The 18,975-nt window shown below is 44.7% G+C and overlaps 2 protein-coding genes and 1 long non-coding RNA gene across 5 annotated transcripts in view; 1 reads left to right on the top strand and 2 right to left on the bottom strand.

Moving 5' to 3' along the window:
• Nucleotides 1–18,557, bottom strand: part of LOC147025855 (uncharacterized) — an 86,680-nt gene extending 68,123 nt beyond the window's left edge. For all 3 annotated transcript variants that reach the window (XR_015058036.1, XR_015058038.1, XR_015058037.1), the window contains exon 1: nucleotides 18,267–18,557. This is a non-coding gene — a long non-coding RNA (uncharacterized LOC147025855). The remainder of the gene's footprint in view (nucleotides 1–18,266) is intronic.
• Nucleotides 1–18,975, top strand: part of MOB2 (MOB kinase activator 2) — a 75,102-nt gene that overhangs the window by 19,090 nt on the left and 37,037 nt on the right. The window lies entirely within an intron of this gene.
• Nucleotides 1,667–4,024, bottom strand: LOC147025856 (uncharacterized). Its single transcript, XM_085880728.1, has one exon. The coding sequence runs from the start codon at nucleotides 4,014–4,016 to the stop codon at nucleotides 1,854–1,856; it is 2,163 nt and encodes a 720-aa protein (XP_085736854.1). The 5' UTR covers nucleotides 4,017–4,024; the 3' UTR covers nucleotides 1,667–1,853.

Raw genomic sequence — 18,975 nt, 5'->3', positions numbered from 1 at the left:
TCTTGGTCATCGAAGAGGTGGGAGTTGTAATGCCATAGCACGCACCCATGAAAGCTGTTGCTTGTTCGGTGACTTCAACGATATTTGCCAAGGGTTTACCAAGTTGATCCAGAGAGTAGCCTCTTCGAGCGGCCGCGATTGCTTTTGTTTTCCCAATTCCACAAGTCGCAGCAACTGAATCACAACCAGTCAAAGCATGAAGCGCTAAGAGCTCGGGTACGATTGCTGAATGTTTAAGAGCGGTTTCCTTCACGTCAATGCAAGACCGACCAATGATTGGAGACTGCATAGTTATTGAAGACTGGAGCTTCTCGCTCAAGTAGTAGTACACAAGTAACGTGAATACATCCGTGTCATCACACACCACCCGCACCCGTGATTCTGGATGGTATTTTGCCAAATGGATGGCCTGTTGTGTCAGGAGGATGTCAGCTTCTTCATGTGTTGATGCTAGGTCTAGACGAGGCGACTTATGACCCTTCGATACCTGCGTAGGTGTGTCGTTTTCCCCAGTAACCACCAACTGGTGGTCCTGTGTCGCATGCTGCAGGAAGTTGTCATCACTCAGGATTGATTCGCAAATCAGTGTGTTGAGTTGTTTTTTATTGGCTGAGTTCTTAAGTACTGCGTCCCAAGCCGGCAGTGGAGTTTTCCGTTCGAGCTGATGGACCCGGGTAGCACTGGCTCGAGCTGATCTGGTGCTGCTTTTTATAGAGTAGTCATAATAACGATCAAAACACAGGTGGACATCAGCTTCAAGCAGCCGCGCGTTGACCCAGACCTTGAACACCGAAATGAACGTGTCAACGGTTCCTTGGGATGGCCATTCTAATGTCCACAAAAGAGTGGAAACATCAATCACCATAGATGTTGGCCTTGTGATAAGGCGTTGTGAAACTTCGACTTGGAGGTTCTTTTTCAGTGTGGATTTTCCCGTTGCCACTCACATCTGGCCATCAGCTTGAAACATCGAGGGCGGATATGCAGTTAGCTCTGTGGAGAGGACTTGTTCCAGATCGAGATCGCGCTCGCTCACGAGAAGGCCAATCACCCGAGCGTATATAGCCTCTTGATCCATGACGGGATTATCATCGATTGTTAGACGTTTCTTCTTTGCGACGAAGGTTGTCACCTGTTTTGCGAGTGAGCTGTAAAAGCCCTCTGGCCATAATGCTTCAAACTGGATCAGCTGATCAGCTCCAATCTCCACTGCCTTGTCAACATTAACATTCCGTTGAGCTAGTTGACCATTGGAGATGTTGAGCAGACATCCTGCATCGTGGGTAGCTGGATCCAATGGGTCAATGCATGACTCTAGAGTAGCCTTCAGTGATTTACGATCATTGCCATCTCGACGAATGCGACTGGTAGATTCCTCCTTGTGGTTAAGCTGTACCTTCTTGTCAGCTCCAGACATCTTCTTAAGGTCACCAGTCAGGGTCATGGTCGCATCCATACTGTACACCCATGTCGCTATCGTTTGAGGATTTTCTGTGTTGCCAATGATGCCACCCGGCCCATGCCCCTTCCTCATCCAGTTTGTTTCAATAAACATGTCGCTCCACTATCCGTTGTAGACACCAGCAGTGTGGTGTAGTGACTGCTCTCCTCTGCAGAACCTGTCCAGAATATCTGGTCCCAACCAAGTCATGGAGCATACGTAGTAGAGGCCATACCTTGCATAGTTGTACTTGTGGGCTGCGAACATGTATGGCAGCATTGATTCTGCTGTTTTGATGTGGAGTGGCCAGTCGCCTTCATGCATCGCCCGACAAAACATCATCATTAGAAATGTGGGTTTGATGACGTTGTACACCCACAGCTTTGTGGTACGACTTTGAGTGGCGATCTCATCAAGTAGTTTTTTCCAAATCATCCATGCTGGTCAGGTGTAGATTCTCCCTCACAAACACTGGTCGAAGCAGCTCCTCTGTGAGCAATCTCAGTGCCCGAACATTCTGTGGATATTTCTTTCCTTGCAACATCTTATCGACGGAGCCGAAGGACGTCATCAGAATCTCTTTCAGGTCGCTGTCTGCCATGAGAGTGCCAACACAACCCACAAAATCCATGAGGAAATGCATCCCACCAAGAATCACCACTATGTTGGTGAGCAGATCTGGTTGATGAAATGTGATGTCAACGGCGATCTTATATATGGCCTGATCGCAGGTGAGAACGAGAATATCCTGGTTGGATGTTCGGGTGACTTCGAATCCTCGGGTGATGGAAGTTAGGACAGTAGTTGGGTCCCCTGGCTTCATGTTTATGAGTGGAAGATATACCACAGCTGTCTTGGGTGCTGGGGTCATTCCTGACTCACGGCAGTGACGTGTATTGTACCCGTTGTACTCAGGAGTGTTTGCTTCAAAGAGCACGTCTTTGATGAAGTTAAAGTCTAAATCTTTGGCTCTGCCAATTGAGATTGTTGTGGCTTGTACAAAGTCGTCTGACATGGCAAATCGGTTTGTAGCAGTAAATGGCATAGGAGGTTTCTTCGGTCCCGTATACTCAACGACTCGTGTCTCCCATGGGATAGGGTGCTTCATTTCTTCTTTCGTTAGGCGAGGGATCGATGTATCCAAACCTTCAAGGTGGTCAAGTTCGGTCTTCCACTGAGCTGCCAGCATTGCCATGTAATGACATTCGAGGCGGCAGTTTTGGGAACTGATCACAGCATCAAAGTTATCAATGATGATTTGCACAAGTCCACCCAGTCTGGCATCTCTGAGTCCAGCTAACTGCTGTGCTTTTGATGATTGAACACCCGCTGACCTTCTGAATCGTCGAACCTCATCGTCGGAACAAGAAACATTATACTTGTACAGTTCTGTGATGATCATCTTATGGTCACCAAGAAGTACACCTATGGCTATCTGTAATGGTGTCGGTTGAGACGTTACCACTGAGCTCACGATATTACCCACCTTGATGGATTGTAGTGAATTGTGGAAAGTAGGCTTGATATCTGATAGTAGTTTCACCAACGTCTCACTAATACACTCTGAGGCTGATTCTCGATCAATGTGCTTAGTGTAGGATTTGAAGTCATCCTTAGCTGCCTTGGTCTCCTTCATGATCTGCTTGCCAACTTTCCGGATACATTCATCCATGTCGCCATTCTGATCATCATCCACAAGCCTGAGATTTGTGGCAACATGCTTCCTGAACACTAGTAACGTTGCCACTCCAGGGGAATGTAATGCCAACATATCTTCAGCGAAATGTTGGATGACGTTCTCAACAAGGACACTTCTGGACATGACAGATCCACCCATGTCTGCGTATACTGCTTCAACATCGAGCGAATTCCAAACTTTTGAGCGATCATAACCGACTACTTTGACAGTTTCAGCGAAAGCTTGGTCATCAGCAGTACCTTTGCTATTGATCGTGGTAGTTCTCTGAGCATCACGATGGAAACTCATATTGCAACGGCGGTGATACATTGCATCTGCAGCGTGCAAATCTGATGGTGCTCCGATGATACGGTCACGGACTATTCTACCCAGTTCATCTCCACGTTTATCACAAAGGTCAAGTAGGTACTGCTTGTACATCTCCCCATCAGCCATCTTGTCTGTGGTTACTCTCGATGCAGGGACTCTGTACTGTTGTGGCACCTTGGGATCATACTCATTCGGTAATATGCAAGGAGTTATGTCATGGCAGAACAAACAGTGCTTCTGAAAGTCAAAGACATCACCACCGGTACTCGAACGCAATCGCTTGGAACCAGCGTTGGAGTCATCATCTGTCTCTTCCTCTGGCATACGCTTGGCCAATTTATTGAGAGTGGAAGGAGATACATATTTGGATACACAATTTTTGTGACATCTAACAGTAGATGATCCATCAGATAGTTCTTTTCGTAGTCTGATATCATCTTGCCGAAGATTACTAGCTTCCAATATTGTGCCGATTTGTGAAGACTGCATCAACTTCCCAACCCCACAGTTGTAAACTGTCTTGAAGAAGCATTCCTCGGCATCCTTGCTGTCTCCTGCTTCAGCCATATCATTACTCACATCAGAACCCACAACAAAAACAAAGAACGTTAAAAGTTATCGATATATTGGTGTATTTCACATTGGAAGCACTATGATATTTACGTCTTGAGTAGGTGGCACCAGGTGGCTTCTAAACGGCATCATTACTTCACAATCAGATTATATAACATGTCAAGCACATGTGTAACCAGCAGGATCATTGTTCAACTGCATTCACAATCGATTATGTTAGTTTTTAGTGTGATTTTTTTGTGATTTTGGCATTTTCAGGTATTTTTGGCGGCCATATTGGATTTGTGCTACCAAGATGGCCAGCAAATGACCCAATAACATCATAATCCACCTACTTGGTCTCTAAAACATAGATTTAGACACCAATATCATCCTTTTGCTGTACTTAGAACAGGATTTACAACCTAATTTATATTTTGATTGTATTTGGTGGCCATCTTGGATTCTGCAAAAGCCAAGGCAGTGACAAGTGGCCACTCACCCTAAAATTGATCTCGACACCAATATCTATCAAAATAAGCCAAAAAACGATTGTTACCAAACATTGCAAGGTTCACTAGAAATATGCTGCTCTGCCACCGGACTAAAATGTCCAGAAAGCCAATTTAATTTGCAAACTCATTAGGTTTCATGTCTTCAAAGTCATCGTCTCCTCTCTGATTGCCAGTATGGCGGGCACAGGCATTTGAACTGAACTTTCTATGTATGGACTCAATCCCTGTCTCGTTTCTTGTTCGGCAATTTTCTTACTAACCGCTCAACGGCTGTTCGAGTTGACGGATACCTTCCCGATTTCTTTTCAATCCATGTTGGAGTCCTTTACTTCCAATTCCTCAATCGTTTCCTTTTTTACCTTTCATGCTCTTTATGATTTACTTTCTACTTCCAACAGCGTGCATCAATTCACCAATGATACAACACTTCATTTTCATTTATCACTTCCACCAGCGAAGGTGGATGGAGGTTATTTTTTCACCCCTGTCTGTTGGGTGGTCGCTAGATTACCGTTATTCTCAGGTTTTCCGTCTGTCTGTTTGTATGTATGTAATGGACAGCTCTGGAGGCCAGAGGAGTCAACCGATATTGATGAAACTTGACTGGTAGGTTCATACCAGGATCTAGTTGTATGCTTTTGAGCACCGTTGCTATGGACGCCACCATTGCCTAGCAACGGGACTTTGAAATTTTTGAAAAAAAAAATCCGAAAAATATTTTTGTCTTTTTTTTTTCGAAAATCAAAAATCGGCTTCCGTGCTTTTATGCGCACTATAATCAAACTCTTTGTCAAAAATTTTCAGCCCGATCCGTCAAAAACTATGACTAGTATGCAATTATGTAGCGACCACCCATGTCGCCTACCGGCTTGTCTGTCTGTCTGTCTGTCTGTCTGTCTGTCTGTCTGTCTGTCTGTCTGTCTGTCTGTCTGTCTGTCTGTCTGTCTGTCTGTCTGTCTGTCTGTGAACAGGATATCTCAAAAAGTTTATGGATTTGGACGAGATTTGTGGAGACGTTGGGCGTGTGACAAGGACGAATTGATGAGATTTTGGTGAAGATCCGAATTCGGATCTGAGAATTTTTTTTTCAGCGATTCTTCACCATTGACAGATGGGACCAAAAAGGATATACAGTGCGGTGTTTCAAAAAGTTAATGTCCAGGTCCAGCCTACCAGCAGGATACAAAACGTAAACCGTTCAGCCTGGTGGAGGTATGCGCTCTACCGGGTGCCGTTCCAGTTATTCAAGTCTCACTAATTATCAGAACTTTTTTTAATCTCCTCCAAATGCTCTGTTATCGCTTCTTCTGATAATGCATATCTTGACACCATTTGCAAGTGGGACTCAGATGATTTTGTATCCTTTAACAAGTTAAAGACGAAGTCCACAGTTATCATCATTAAAAATCTGCTTCAAGTTTGGACTTTGTGTTGCGATGAATGACTCCAATCGAGAGCAATCCACTTGTATACATTTCACCGTTTACACAACTTGGATTCGGCCATCACTGGAGTACCGCTCCCCTTGCGTGGGGTGGGAATCCTCCATCTGTCCTCAAGGTCCTTTACTTGGTTCAAACCCAGCTGTTCATCTTATCAGTGATCCCTCCCTCACCTACAATTTGGAATCTTTGCTCACCGTCTCTGAGATATCTCCTCTCTTTTCCTATTATTCCGTTGTTATTGTTCTACTCAACTTGCTGCTTTTGGTTCCTTGCCCATTAACCGTTGACCCGGTTTCCTGCCAAGCTTCCTGCAGTCATGTTTTTCAAGTTTCAATTCCTCATATCAGAACCAACGTTCATGCCTCTTATTACCTCCGCCACCGAGGGTGGACAAAGGTCATGTTTTCACCTCTGTCTGTCTGTTTGTCTGCCTATCGGTGGACACGATATCTGAAAAAAATTGTGGATGGATTTGGACGAAGTTTGGTGGACGGGTTGTTTGTGTGACGAAGAACAAATTGGTTTGATTTTTGGTGAAGATTCTGATCCGATAATTTTTTAAGTGTTTCTTCACCATTGAGTGATTCGAGGGATAAAAACGATATACATCATCATATCTCAAAACTTTGTGGACGAGTTATGACAAAACTTGGTGGATGAGTTGGGTCGGTGACAGGAACAAGCCGATTAGATTTTGGCGCAGGTCCGAATCCAGATCCGGCCTTTCAGTGGGATACAACACGTAAACTGTTCAGCCTGGCGGAGGTATTCGCTCTACCGAGTGCTGTTGTAGTTTATTTTGTCGTGTCGCTAGGTTAAGGAACTACTTTGCCTTTCCGTTTTCTGTTGCTCTTTTAATCTCAATAAACTGAAATCCAACTTCAAATATTGCCTTTCTTAATTCTCTGTTTTCTTTGATTTGCAGGAGCTCCTCAGACTATGGGCTATGTGCCCTTCCTCTCATCTCAAACAGTTCCACTACCTCTTGATACTGAAATAAAAAAGTGAAATTGCTCTGACATCTTGTTTGAGGCTCTGGTCATTAACCATTGTAGAGAAAGCAGAAGGAGCATGTCACTCCATCTTGGACTTGTCGCTTCTACTCACCAAACAATGGATGCAGGCCCTCAATGCCAGACATGAGATCAGGGCTGTCTCCCTGGACATATCTCGTGCTTTTGATAGTCTGGCTTCCAGGCTTACTCGACAAACTCTCTGATTATGGCATCCAAGATCAATTCCACACATTGCTTACTGACATCCTCTATTTTTGTAGCCCACATGTGGAACTCAAATAAATCCTTTACTCTCCTATCCCTGTCAAGGCTGGACTGCCCCCAAGGCAGTGTTCTGGGCCTCGTCCTATTCCTGATTATCATCAATGATCTCTCTGACTCTCTGGAAATCCTCTTTACCTATTTGCTAATGATATCCCTCATCCTTCAAGCAGGCAGGCTGCAGCCTCTTTCCTCTCTTCCGACCTTGAAAATATCATTAGCTGGTCAAACACTTGGAATATGTCCTTCAATCTTGACAAATCTCACGCTCTGACTGTTTCTCTCTGAAAGGACCATCTGGCAAACCTTTCTATCTACTGTCTTAACAATCCTCTTGAGGAAGTTCAGTCATTCAAACTCCTGAGTCTCACTATCAGCCATGATATTTTAGGGGCAAAACCACATTTCAAAATTGGTCTCCAAAGCCAGCCACCGACTGAGCATCCTATGTCATACAAAGTCCTTCCTTGGCACGCCTGAACTCTTATCCACGGACAAGGCCTTCATCCGCAGCTCGATGGAGTAATGCTCTCCCCTCTGGGCTGCCCCTCCTGCCTCACACCTTGCTCGGCTTGATGTCGTGAAAAACCAAGGCTTTCAAGATCATTTGAATCTCTCATGATGAAGCTGAGTCTATGGGCCCATCACTTTGCCATCGCAAACAAGTCGGTGGTCTCTCTGTCTTCTACCACCTCCTTTCTGGTCTTGCACCCTCTGCTCTTACTATGCTTTGTCCCCCGGGTTTCTGCAGGGCTCACACGGTCACGATCAACCACCTTCCTGTGAAACGACCTAAATCGTGGATCACTGCTCACTTCCACTCATTTGTTTCTCTTTTTTTCATGACTTGTGGAATCAATTTCCATATCCTCTTCAATCTCATTTTTCCATCCAGGTCTTCAAGACAGCTGTTCACCACCATCTCAGGTTGTCCCCAATCCAAAACCACTATGTTTTCCACCGAAATCCCTCCTCCTTCCAATTTTTCATTCTTGGAGTTTCCTTCCGTGTCCATCTTGTCCACCCCATGCATGCACGTTTTGTGTCCTGTTTTTCTCTGTTATGTCCTCATCCATTCAATGTATGAGCTCTTCCACGAGCTTCGACTCGGGATACAAAACAAAGAAAAGAATAAGCGTGAACCTTGATCAAATTTAATCAGATAGTCGAAGGCCAGGATTGAAAGTTTCTTTGTGGTTGGAGCATCTGCTCTGAGTCTGGTAGGTCGACAGTTTGATTCCAACCACGACCCAGTCATATGAAAGACTTTTAAAATGGTACATGCCGCTTCCTCGCTTGATGCCCAGCATTTAATCTGGAGATTCCAAAAGTATGGACCAGATGGATAACCCAACAGCTAATTTTGAACCAATGGGGGGGGGGGGGGGACCATGGGACATTTGTTCAACAGATGCTCACCTGCGTCGAAGAACGACGACTTCCGAAGGCAAAGTGTGCCTGGAGATTAAACCTTGCAACACCATTAATGACAACAGAGCAAAGTAAGCAAACCCACTGACTATGCATCGTGTGAGAAATCCAATGAACAAATTAATTACCATCTTGAAATTAACTCAACACGTCTTAAATGGACAACCCATGGTCTCAGAATTGCGGCTATTATCCAAACTTTGATTATGATTACATGTTGTTAAGAGCTATTTCACCATGTGCAAAAAGCTAAGTGAAGCATGCTGGGTAAATGGTAATAGAGTCGTTTCTATGATAAATGCTTTTATGTGAAAGAAGGATTAGTCATTCTTCTTCGTGGATGCTGCACTGGCTTTCTGACAAGGGCACAGTTTTTAAAATCGCCTTGAATAACTCATCTCAACTCTAAGGGCACGCGGGAGAGAGCGCATACCTCCACCAGGCTGATTAGTTTACGTTTTGGATCCCACTGATAGGCCGGATCTGGATTCGGACCTGAACTTAAATTTAATTGGCTTGTTCTTGTCACCTAACCAACTCATCCACCAGGTTTCGTCTGAATCCATCCACAACTTTTTGAGATACTTTGTTCACAAACAGACAAACAAACAACCAGACAGTGGTGAAAACATAACCTCCTTCCACCTTAGGTGGTGGAGGTAAACAGTTATGCGACCTGTTTTACCCATTTACCTGTATCGTGTTGTCACCGTGAGCCATATTTTTTTTGGGGGGGGGGGACAATACGCTCCAAACAACAGCACCTGTGATTATGTGGCAGAATCGCAGATGCTCTTCAGATTAGATGTGACTGTTATTTGTTAGACAAGTTACCTCTGCAGACAAAAGCTTCCTGTATGAAGGAATACCGGTAAGCAGTTGGTCTGAGACACCATGGGTACATTATTGAGCAACATCTAAAATAGATTCAATCAGACTCGGTGGGGTAATGGTTTGAGTGTCTGGTCTGAGTCTGGAAGGTTGGTGGTTCCAAACCCTGACTGAGTCATACCTAAGACTTGTAAAATGGTATGTGCTGCTTCCTTAGTTTATACTCAAAATCTAAAAGGATAGAATATGGTCAAACAACTCTGGGAAGGTGATGGCAAACCACCCCGGATAACCCTTCCCAAGAAACTGTTTCAGCAGCACTGGTGCTCTGTAAATGGTGTGGTATGTCAAAACAAAAACCTTGGTCCAGACAGTTTTACTTCTTTAATCAGTTATTGTTATGATAGCCTGGTGTTGGCGCAGTGGTTAGGGCAGCGGCTTGGGATCCAAAAGGTCCTGAGTTCAAGCCCCGTTGGGCCACTGAATTAATACACCAGGGGGTTCACTCAGCCTGTCATCCTTCCGAGGTCGGCGAAATGAGTACCAGTGTACTGGGCCGGTGTATACCCCAGTTAAAAAATAGGTGTACCATATCCCTGTGTCGTAAGAGGCGACCAGGGTTGCGTCAGGAAGGGCATCCGGCGTAAAACATGTGCCAAATCACTGTGCGGATCATCACGGATGATCCGCTGTGGCGACCCCTAACGGGAGCAGCCGAAAGAAGAAGAAGAAGAATCAGTTATTGTTATGATGCGTTTAAAAACCACCACAAAAGTCATGTTGTTACAGTTTAAGTTATTAACAGGTGCTGTGCTGCAGATGCTGCAGATGCTGAAGAGTTCGATCTTGTGGCAATCTACTCAACAATGGTGAAAACACAAGGTAGTGAGGGAGATGTGCAGAAAGGACACGAATTGGGGGGGTTAGCACTGTACCAGACGTTAAACTAACATGCCTGCAGTTTGAGAAGATGGCTATCAGACTTTTTAGGTTCATTACCTCCACCACCGAAGGTGGACGGAGGTTATGTTTTCACACCTTTCTGTCTGTCTCTTTGTTTGTCTGTGAGCAGATCTCAAAAAGTTGCGGACGGATTTGGAAGAAACTTGGTGGATCGGTTGGGTGTGTGACAAGGACATATTGATTCGATTTTCGCGAAGATCTAAATCCAGAAAAGAGAATTTTTTTAAGTTATTAAGTGCCTTTTCACCGTTGAGAGATGTGGCCAAAAGCGATATACTGTATATCAAGACCAATCTTTACTTCTTCGGGTTCCTTCCTGGTCTTCTGTTTGAAGATATCAAAACAAATTGTGTGCAGATTAAGACAAAACTTGGTGGATGAGTTGGGTAGGTGACAAGAACAAGCCAATTCAATTTTGACTGAGGTCTGGATCCAGATCCGGCCTATCAGTGGAATACAAAACGTAAAGTCTTCAGCCTGGCGGAGCGAACGTATGCAATGTGCTCTACCAAGTGCCGCTCAAGTTTAGCTCTGGCTTCGGGCTGAATCCCATCCATGTAGTAGAGGAATGGTGCAGTGGTAGCTTGTTTGCATCATATTGTCGCGTCCAAGTATCCATGAATATGGAATTACTCAGAGCCGGGACTTTTCATACCGAGGAATGGTCAAAGCGATCGTTTAAGGCAGTGCGTTCAATTGGTTTGCGGGCACCAGAAATGACCACTATTTTTGTTGTGTGTGTGTCTGTGTGTCTGTCTGTCTGTTTGTGACTCTCTCCAGAGCATAGCTCCGTGACGTTTGATGCGATCTTGATGAAACTTGGACACAAACTAGATATCATGGTCTTGTCGTGTCTTTTGGTATTAAGGGTGTCTCACGCCTCTTGTGGGCGGAGCCACACCCACTTGAACGATTTATTGGTTCACGGGCACCAGCAGTGAGCACTATTTTCATTGTGTCTGTGTGTCTGCTGTCTGTCTGTGACTCTCTCCAGAGCATAGCCCCGTGACGTTTGATGCGATCTTGATGAAACTTGGACACAAGCTAGATATCATGGTCTCGTCGTGTCTTTTGGTATGAGGGGTATCCAATGCCCCTTGTGGGCAGAGCCACACCCACTTGAACTTTCTATTTATTTTCTCGATTTTTTCTCGCAATTTCATTTCCTAGAAGCTGTGCGTAATGTCCATAAGTACAACATATAAAAAATCCGATTTGATTTGGTCAATTTTGACGGAAGAGATAGGTTTTTACGGTAGGTCTTCCTCAATAATGCCCGCGAATCATCGTCGCCTCCGGCTTGTTTTGCTTTACTTTTGCCATTCCCCAAGGTCTTCCAAATGAGCCGAAATGACGGCAAACCCACACAGAAAGTAGACGGCTGAAACATGCTCAAACCTTTTAAAGATTAATTTTTATCATGAAAAGCACAAGGAATAGGGTCGACAGGACGCTATAATAACGGAGCAAGCCAAGCGAGTCAATAAGACACAAAAAGGAGAATGGGATACGCAAACTTATAGACAATGAGAAATAAAAACTCAAACACTACCCACTAAGTACCACAAATATCACTTTCACAATACAACAATAATGCAGATGGGAATTCCCTTTTCTTTACGATGCGGAGGGTGAACGCAGGACTCGATACAATGGTGTCCGCTTTAAAGACCAGGAGGGAGACGAGAACCAGTAATGAGCAGGGCCAGTGAAGGGTAGGCCAGGCCTTCCACCAGGACATGTGGTCCGCTTTTTCCTCTTTGCACACGAGGCTTCTCCTCTAAGCGAGGTCTGCATCCTCTTCCTCCACACTAGCCTCTCTTGGTCCTCTCACGAGCCTCTCCTGGTACTCTCACGGTGGACTCTCCAATCTCCACTCACGTGCACACTCGTGGACTCTCTCGTGTCCTCTCACGTGGACTCCCCGGTCTGAACTGAGTTCTCTTCTTCCGCCTCGGTGGACGCTCTCTTTGGTACCGCCCATGGGGGTGGCCCCAATTAAAATATCAGGACATCTTTTCTTTCGGGCTCTACAGCCCACTATGCCGCTATTGCTGGCACACACTGGCCAGATAAATTGTAATTGGCCTTTCACACACATGAGCCTCTGCGATGAGAAGTCCTCACAGAGCCCCGCCTATAACAAGAGGTTTCTACGCACAGATAATTAATATCTACCCTGTCTATCAATTACATACGCTGCCTCCTCAGCGTCACCTACAACAAACGACTTCCTCTAACAGGTCCCTGTTACATGGCAATGTAACCTACTCGAAACACACGGACCATACTACACTTACCATAGTCGAGCTATGCATTCTGATCCGTTCTGTGTTCCATCTCTTCCATGAGCCTTGACTTTGTTTTCATAAAATAACCACGTGAAGTTCTCAGGTGTGTTCAAAATGATTTAGGGGTTTCTCTGAAAGGTACAGAAGTCTTCACTAAACAACGTAACATAAGTTGCACCAAAACAAATCTCATTCAAGGCAGTGTGGAAGGGTTCATCAAGTTGGTCTTCATGAACGCTTGGAGGGGAGTAGGGGGCACACAGCGGGGGTGGGGAGGAGGTACAATATTTGTCTATTTCACATATATACGTAATAAGTAGATAGAAATTCACGGAAACGGTCAATTCGTGTGTTGCGATTTGCACTTGGACTCATTTAAAGAGCCTAGAACTGCCATGTGGTGCAGTGCCAGCAGGGGGCACTGCATCATGGATCAACCAACCTCACGTGAGGTTAAATAAATAATGATCCTCCAGTGGGACATCATATGAAACGAGTTGAATTAGTTGTTGTTTATTTAGTTTTTTTTGCCCAATTGTTAATTTTCCTGTTTATGTGTTCAGAGAGAGCAAACTGTTAATGTATGCCATGGTATTTTGAATTCCTCCTGGAGAGTGGCGCACAATCATGATACAGACCATACACATTGAAGTGCGCGCACATGGCTTTATTCCTGACTTGAGATTTTTAAACTTGAGCACGGTTTTGTCATTAAAATCATGTTCGTTACTAATCTCCTTGACATATGCACCAGGCACAGGCATGCCACTTGCACTTTGGTGTGGAAATGACGTCACAGTGCTGAAATAGCCAAATGATGATGTAACAATTATTATACTCCACCTCGAATATGTCAAGTGTCTGTATTACTCTGATCAGCATATCAAGTTTCTATTGATATTTTTTGAAAAATGCGAAATGTAATTTAATCATTGTACCTTGGGCAGTTTGTCCTTGTTTTTGGATCCGATCACAAAGGACTTGCATTGTTTTCTCCACTTGAGCTTGACTGCATTGAGTGGTACTCTGCTGTACTGAGTGCTGCTTTGCTATGAGACTGCATTCCTGATCCCATGCTACTATCTGCACGTGCTTTTGAGGGTGTCCTGAGAGGGCCTTGACATTCTCACGGACCAAGTGCATTGCATTGTTACATACGCTGGAAATTCTAACAATAACTTGTGAACCTTTTTTTCATTGTCAATGATTGCAGTCATATGGTGACGATATATTTATTATTCACACATGCTTGGGGTGTCATTTTTGACCCCCTTCAACTTTATCATCCGTACATGCCCCTACCCTTCCCTTCAGTGGTTTCGCCCAGAAAATTGGGCTCGGGGGGTGTTTTACCCCAGAAATTTAAGTTAAGGTGTAGAGGTAGGGTATATGATAGTTTATTGTCGGGGTTATATAGGGGGTGTTGGGATAATTCAGGGGCGGGGGGGGGGTATAGGGAAATCCCTTCTCCCTCCCATTAAGCCTTTCTTTCTCCAAATTTCTTTCCTTTCTCATCCCACCTCTCCAAAATTCTTTAACCTCCTATCATCCTTCATCCGTAACTTCCTCATTTTAACACCCCCCTTTCCCCGCTCACTCCCCCCACACCAACCTCCTGTGCGTATGTAATAAATAAATGACCCAAAAGCACAAAAAAGGTGACTATCTTCAAAAAAACTTCCAGGATCCAATAGTGTAACAAGAGGGTAGAGCTGATAAGTGCGATATTGGTAGATACCTTTAACAGCTCAATGTAGTCTGGACTGATACCAGAAGATAAGAAAATAACAAATGTAACACCTTTAGTTAATAACATCAAGGGAAACATTGGAGAACTGGGGCTGGCTGGATGGCCGAGAGGCCTTGAGGTATGCACACTTTCCTCTAAACTGTCTAACCTGGGTTTGAATCCTGACCCAGCTATAAACTGTCATTCTGGTGTTTCACAGGCATGGTGATTCATCAATGTGTGTGCTGTTCCCCGGATGGGCGTTAAACCGGGCGTCCTGTCTGCCGGCATTAGTTGGAAGACATTAAAGATCCCATGATGTCCTTCATGAAGAGAAGTTGAGCCATCCCTGGCACCATGGCCGAATTCCAAGTTCCTGCCCTAACCTTCGTCGATTGTCAGGACTTGGGCAAAGCTTCCCCCGGCCAACCCCGCAAGAACATGGGAATAATTGTGGCCGTCAAAGAAGGAGAAGAAACATTGGAGAATTATTTTCCTGTTGGCATAACATCAGGAATTGGGAAGACATTGGAACATTTATTAGGAATCAGATAAGGAACATTTCTAGAAATCACTACAAATTAAAAATGTCATAAAGCTGTCTGCGTGGCTTCCTGCATCTGAAGCCTTCTGGTCAAAACTAATTAATTGGACAGCTGATCTTACTTCACCTGCAATTGCAAGCAGGAAAAAATCATACGTCCGCCATTTTGTTGCTGTGGTAAACGTAGAGACATCTTCGGAAGTCTCATATTCACAATCGCCATGCCCTGTAACTTTTCCGTTCAGTGTAAACTGTAAAGGAACCAGAATGACTGTTAAAAGAATCATCAAATATCTAAACTCTAAAGATTGGAGCCGATAAGCATCATAGTCATTGTGAAAGCGATAGGCCTCAGGCTTCAGGCGTATAAGCATCGGTTTTCAGGCCTCAGGCTTCAGGTGTCAGCCGACTGGCCATTGCAATTGCAATCTATCCGAGCTACATTGTTACGGATTTGGAAGCCTCTTGCACGCAGACGGTCAGCAGTCCCAAAGTTTAGTTATTTCGTTAAGTATATGTGGATATTGAGAATCCATCCCTGTGTCTCACGGGAATTTCATGTGTGCGCTACGAGTTATTTTGAAGTTAGTTTTTTTCTTATATTCCCCAACAACAACATCCTGCCTTGTTCCGCCACCCAACCAAACCTTCGCGCACCGACTCCATTATCCACGTGTTTTTGGCTGAAGGCGTAGGCGGAGCCTCCATCGCCTCAGATCGAGGCTGCGCTCCGAAGAAGGGCAGGGAGCGTTTCCTCCAGCCAATGGACGAAGAGAGAGCAAAGCCGAGGCGCTCCAGCCAATGGGAAGCCATAAGGCCAGAAACAACTACAGAGCCTCTTCGGGGGGGGGGGGCCACCGACACGCCACCCGTCCAATGGGAGGCAGAGTTACCTCAGGACGGATCCTTCCCACCTCACAGTGGGGGTTGAATAATTGTCGGTGCGATCCGTCTGGGTCGTGTCGTCTCGTCTGGTCTGCTGGCCATCTTCCGTCTTGGTGCTGGCTGACGTCTGCCGCTTCGTCTTGGTTCCTTGGTGCTTGGTGCGAGGTTGTATGTGTGGGTTTGAGTCCCACCATGGTGGTTGGAACGTCCATCCTTCCTAATTCCTTCCACAAGAATCCCGAGCTCCACAAGGGCAGGTCGGCAAGCCGTACGAACGTGGCCAGGTACCGACCAAACTGTGACCTCCAGCCTGTCTATCCCCTTGGCTGCGAGGGTCGAAATAAAGACAATCCGGGTCCATTTTCTTTTGGTGTGTGTTTATCTGTCAATGGCCAGTCTGATAAGTAGAAATTGTTAAAGTGTTGATTGCTCATTGTACATTTTCCTGCATATTCGTGATTAAGTCTGCTCTGTGTCTCCCTCTCCCCATTATAAATAAACCCCTTGTTAAATGTTCTAGTTTGTTGCCTGTCATTTCTTCCATTGGCCCAGTATGGTTCGGGCTTGAGAAGTAGGAAGGTCGTTAGTGCCGTAAGTTGTCATTGGGACCGGCACGGCTCTGGTAATTCCCGCTCGGTGACGCCGGACTCGAGTCGGTACATGCGACTCGGTTCGGACAGAGTCGGCCGAGGGTGTGGCTTCCCCGGTAGCTAGACGGCGTGAGTACTTCGGTAAATTGGAATAGACAAGTGGACCCTACCTCGAGCCGTCAAAATATTGGCGACCACGGTCCTTTAAGTGACCCGTCGACTCCGGAGTTATCCAGGGTGACGACCTTTTGATTCCGGGTGTTCGGTGGGAGACGGCCCTACTGCTCCGTCTAGCAGCTGTTCGTCACCACCGACCCCTGGCCCACAACAATATAACCACGATGTATTACATGCACATAAGCAGAATGCATGTTTTTGTTTTATGTACGTAACCTGGGTTATTTCATATTTTCAGGAGTGATCAAAGCAGCGGTCTGTTGCCAATACACCACCCAAATAAAGGGATGAGCAATTTGAATAATATATCGAGTTGCAGTCTGTTGCCAATACACCGCCCAAATAAAGGGATGAGCAATTTGTATAATATATTGAGGCAGCGGTCTGTTGCCAATACACCGGTCAAATAAAGCGATGAATAATTTGTATAATAAATCAAGGCAACGGTCTGTTGGCAATACACCGCTCAAATAAAGGGATGAATAATTTGGATAATAAATCGAGGCAGCAGTCTGTTGCAGTCAGCACCGCTAAAATAAAGGGATGAGCAATTTGGATTAAAAAAATGAAGGTTTTTGTACGTATTTTGGTTTTAGCCCAAGTTATCAATGCTGAATTGTGTGAAAATGCAGAAGAGTTACTCGGCATCATCAACAAACGACAATTTATATTGACCCTATGCACCGAGCGAGTGACGTCACACAAACAGATTGTACACCGCGGAACCGATGGTACACCATGGTGTTGCAAGCAGTAAGGCTCCGCCATATTGAGTGGCAAAAAATCATGGCTACCACGCACGTGTCACGCGAACTTCTGGGCTATTTCCATTGATTAGATGTTATTTCTAAGAAGAGGTACTGCGAAAAACTGAAGCTGTGTGGTCTTAGTGAAGATCCTTATATTATTTCAAAGGATAAATGGACAACAGAAAGGAAATTTTGGCCTCAAATCGTTTTCCCTGACATCTATGTTTACCTTGTTGAAACGCCGAGTCCTTACACTCAAGCCAGCCTGAAAGCCTTCAAGAGTATGGACGCTTACTCATGTTATGTCGCCGGGTTTGTTAGTGACATAATCTCGACGAAAGCCGACAAGAACTGTATTATCGTGAGGGCAAAGGTAAGCCTGTTTTCTTTCATTTCACTATTATTGTATTATCGTTGTTGCTCGTTTTGTTCAGCAACCAACGTCACTTTTTTTAACCTGACTGCTGCCACAAGTTAATTTCAAGTGAAGCTCTTGTCTAAATGCTGAGTTTGTAGAAAATCTTCGTTCGTCAGTTTGCTCACAGATACATTATATTTTTTCCATGACAAACATCCGGTGTAATGCCTCGCTGCTGTTGTTTATTTCCAAGTGCTAGTTGTTTTTATGTATTATACATATCGAGGTGACTTTCTGTAGTGAAACAACTCAGAACTGTGCGCGTTAGACAGCTGTTAGAAAGGCGATCTGGCCTATCTCATTCTGTCAATAAAACAAGGGATATAATGCATTTTAATGATACAAATCAGACAATATTTTGTAACCACCAGCTATTTAATACCAACTACTGAAATAACGTGTCAGAAATTAGTTACATACCGGAGACAAAACGAAGGCCTCACAACCAGTCATGTTCACCAGGCCGCCATTTTTCTCTTCTCAGAACCAATATCCAAAGATTTCGTCGGTCTACTTCGGCGGGAAAGCGGTAAAACTGCATCCAGAGCCTTTAGTATATCGCTGAGTACATCCCGGGGCACAACAACTCGAACCCATTTGCAGGAAAAAAAATCGCTTGCTTGGAAATAACGGTGTCGTTGAAGTGGAGACTATCGGTTGTTATGGACGCGGTAATACTTTCTTGACGCTCAATATGGCGGAGCTGCCACAGTCACGTGATCGGTGACGTCATCTGAATAAGGCCGATTGAAGGCAATGGAGTGGGCAAGCAAATTATTTGTTTTCATCCAAAAAGAAAAGAAACGTGCTTCATTTTGTGTATTTTGCCCTGAAGAATATGAATCATTTTCGATTTTTTTTTTACACACGAAACAAATATATTTGCGTGTTTTTTGTTTGTTGTTTGTTTTTTTTTGGTATTTGGTAATGCGTGTTTTGTTTGCAGCGATCGCGGCAGTGCCCTCGTATACACCACCCAATGAAGGTACGTTGTCATAATGCTGAGGAAAGAAAATCGTGGTCTTTCATGAAAAAAAAAAAACCTTTTGATTTTCGCCCGACTTTTCAAAGCTTATAAACAAACTGATGGACATGAGATTCACACATTGTGTGAAGTAAATAAATATTA

Source organism: Eptatretus burgeri, chromosome 5, assembly GCF_056783735.1.
Source record: "Eptatretus burgeri isolate ZD-2024b chromosome 5, Ebu_testis_v1, whole genome shotgun sequence".
In the NCBI taxonomy this organism is placed as follows: domain Eukaryota; kingdom Metazoa; phylum Chordata; class Myxini; order Myxiniformes; family Myxinidae; genus Eptatretus; species Eptatretus burgeri.
The sequence above is the reverse complement of the archived record's forward strand: the minus strand, read 5'-3'. Positions and strand labels throughout refer to the sequence as shown.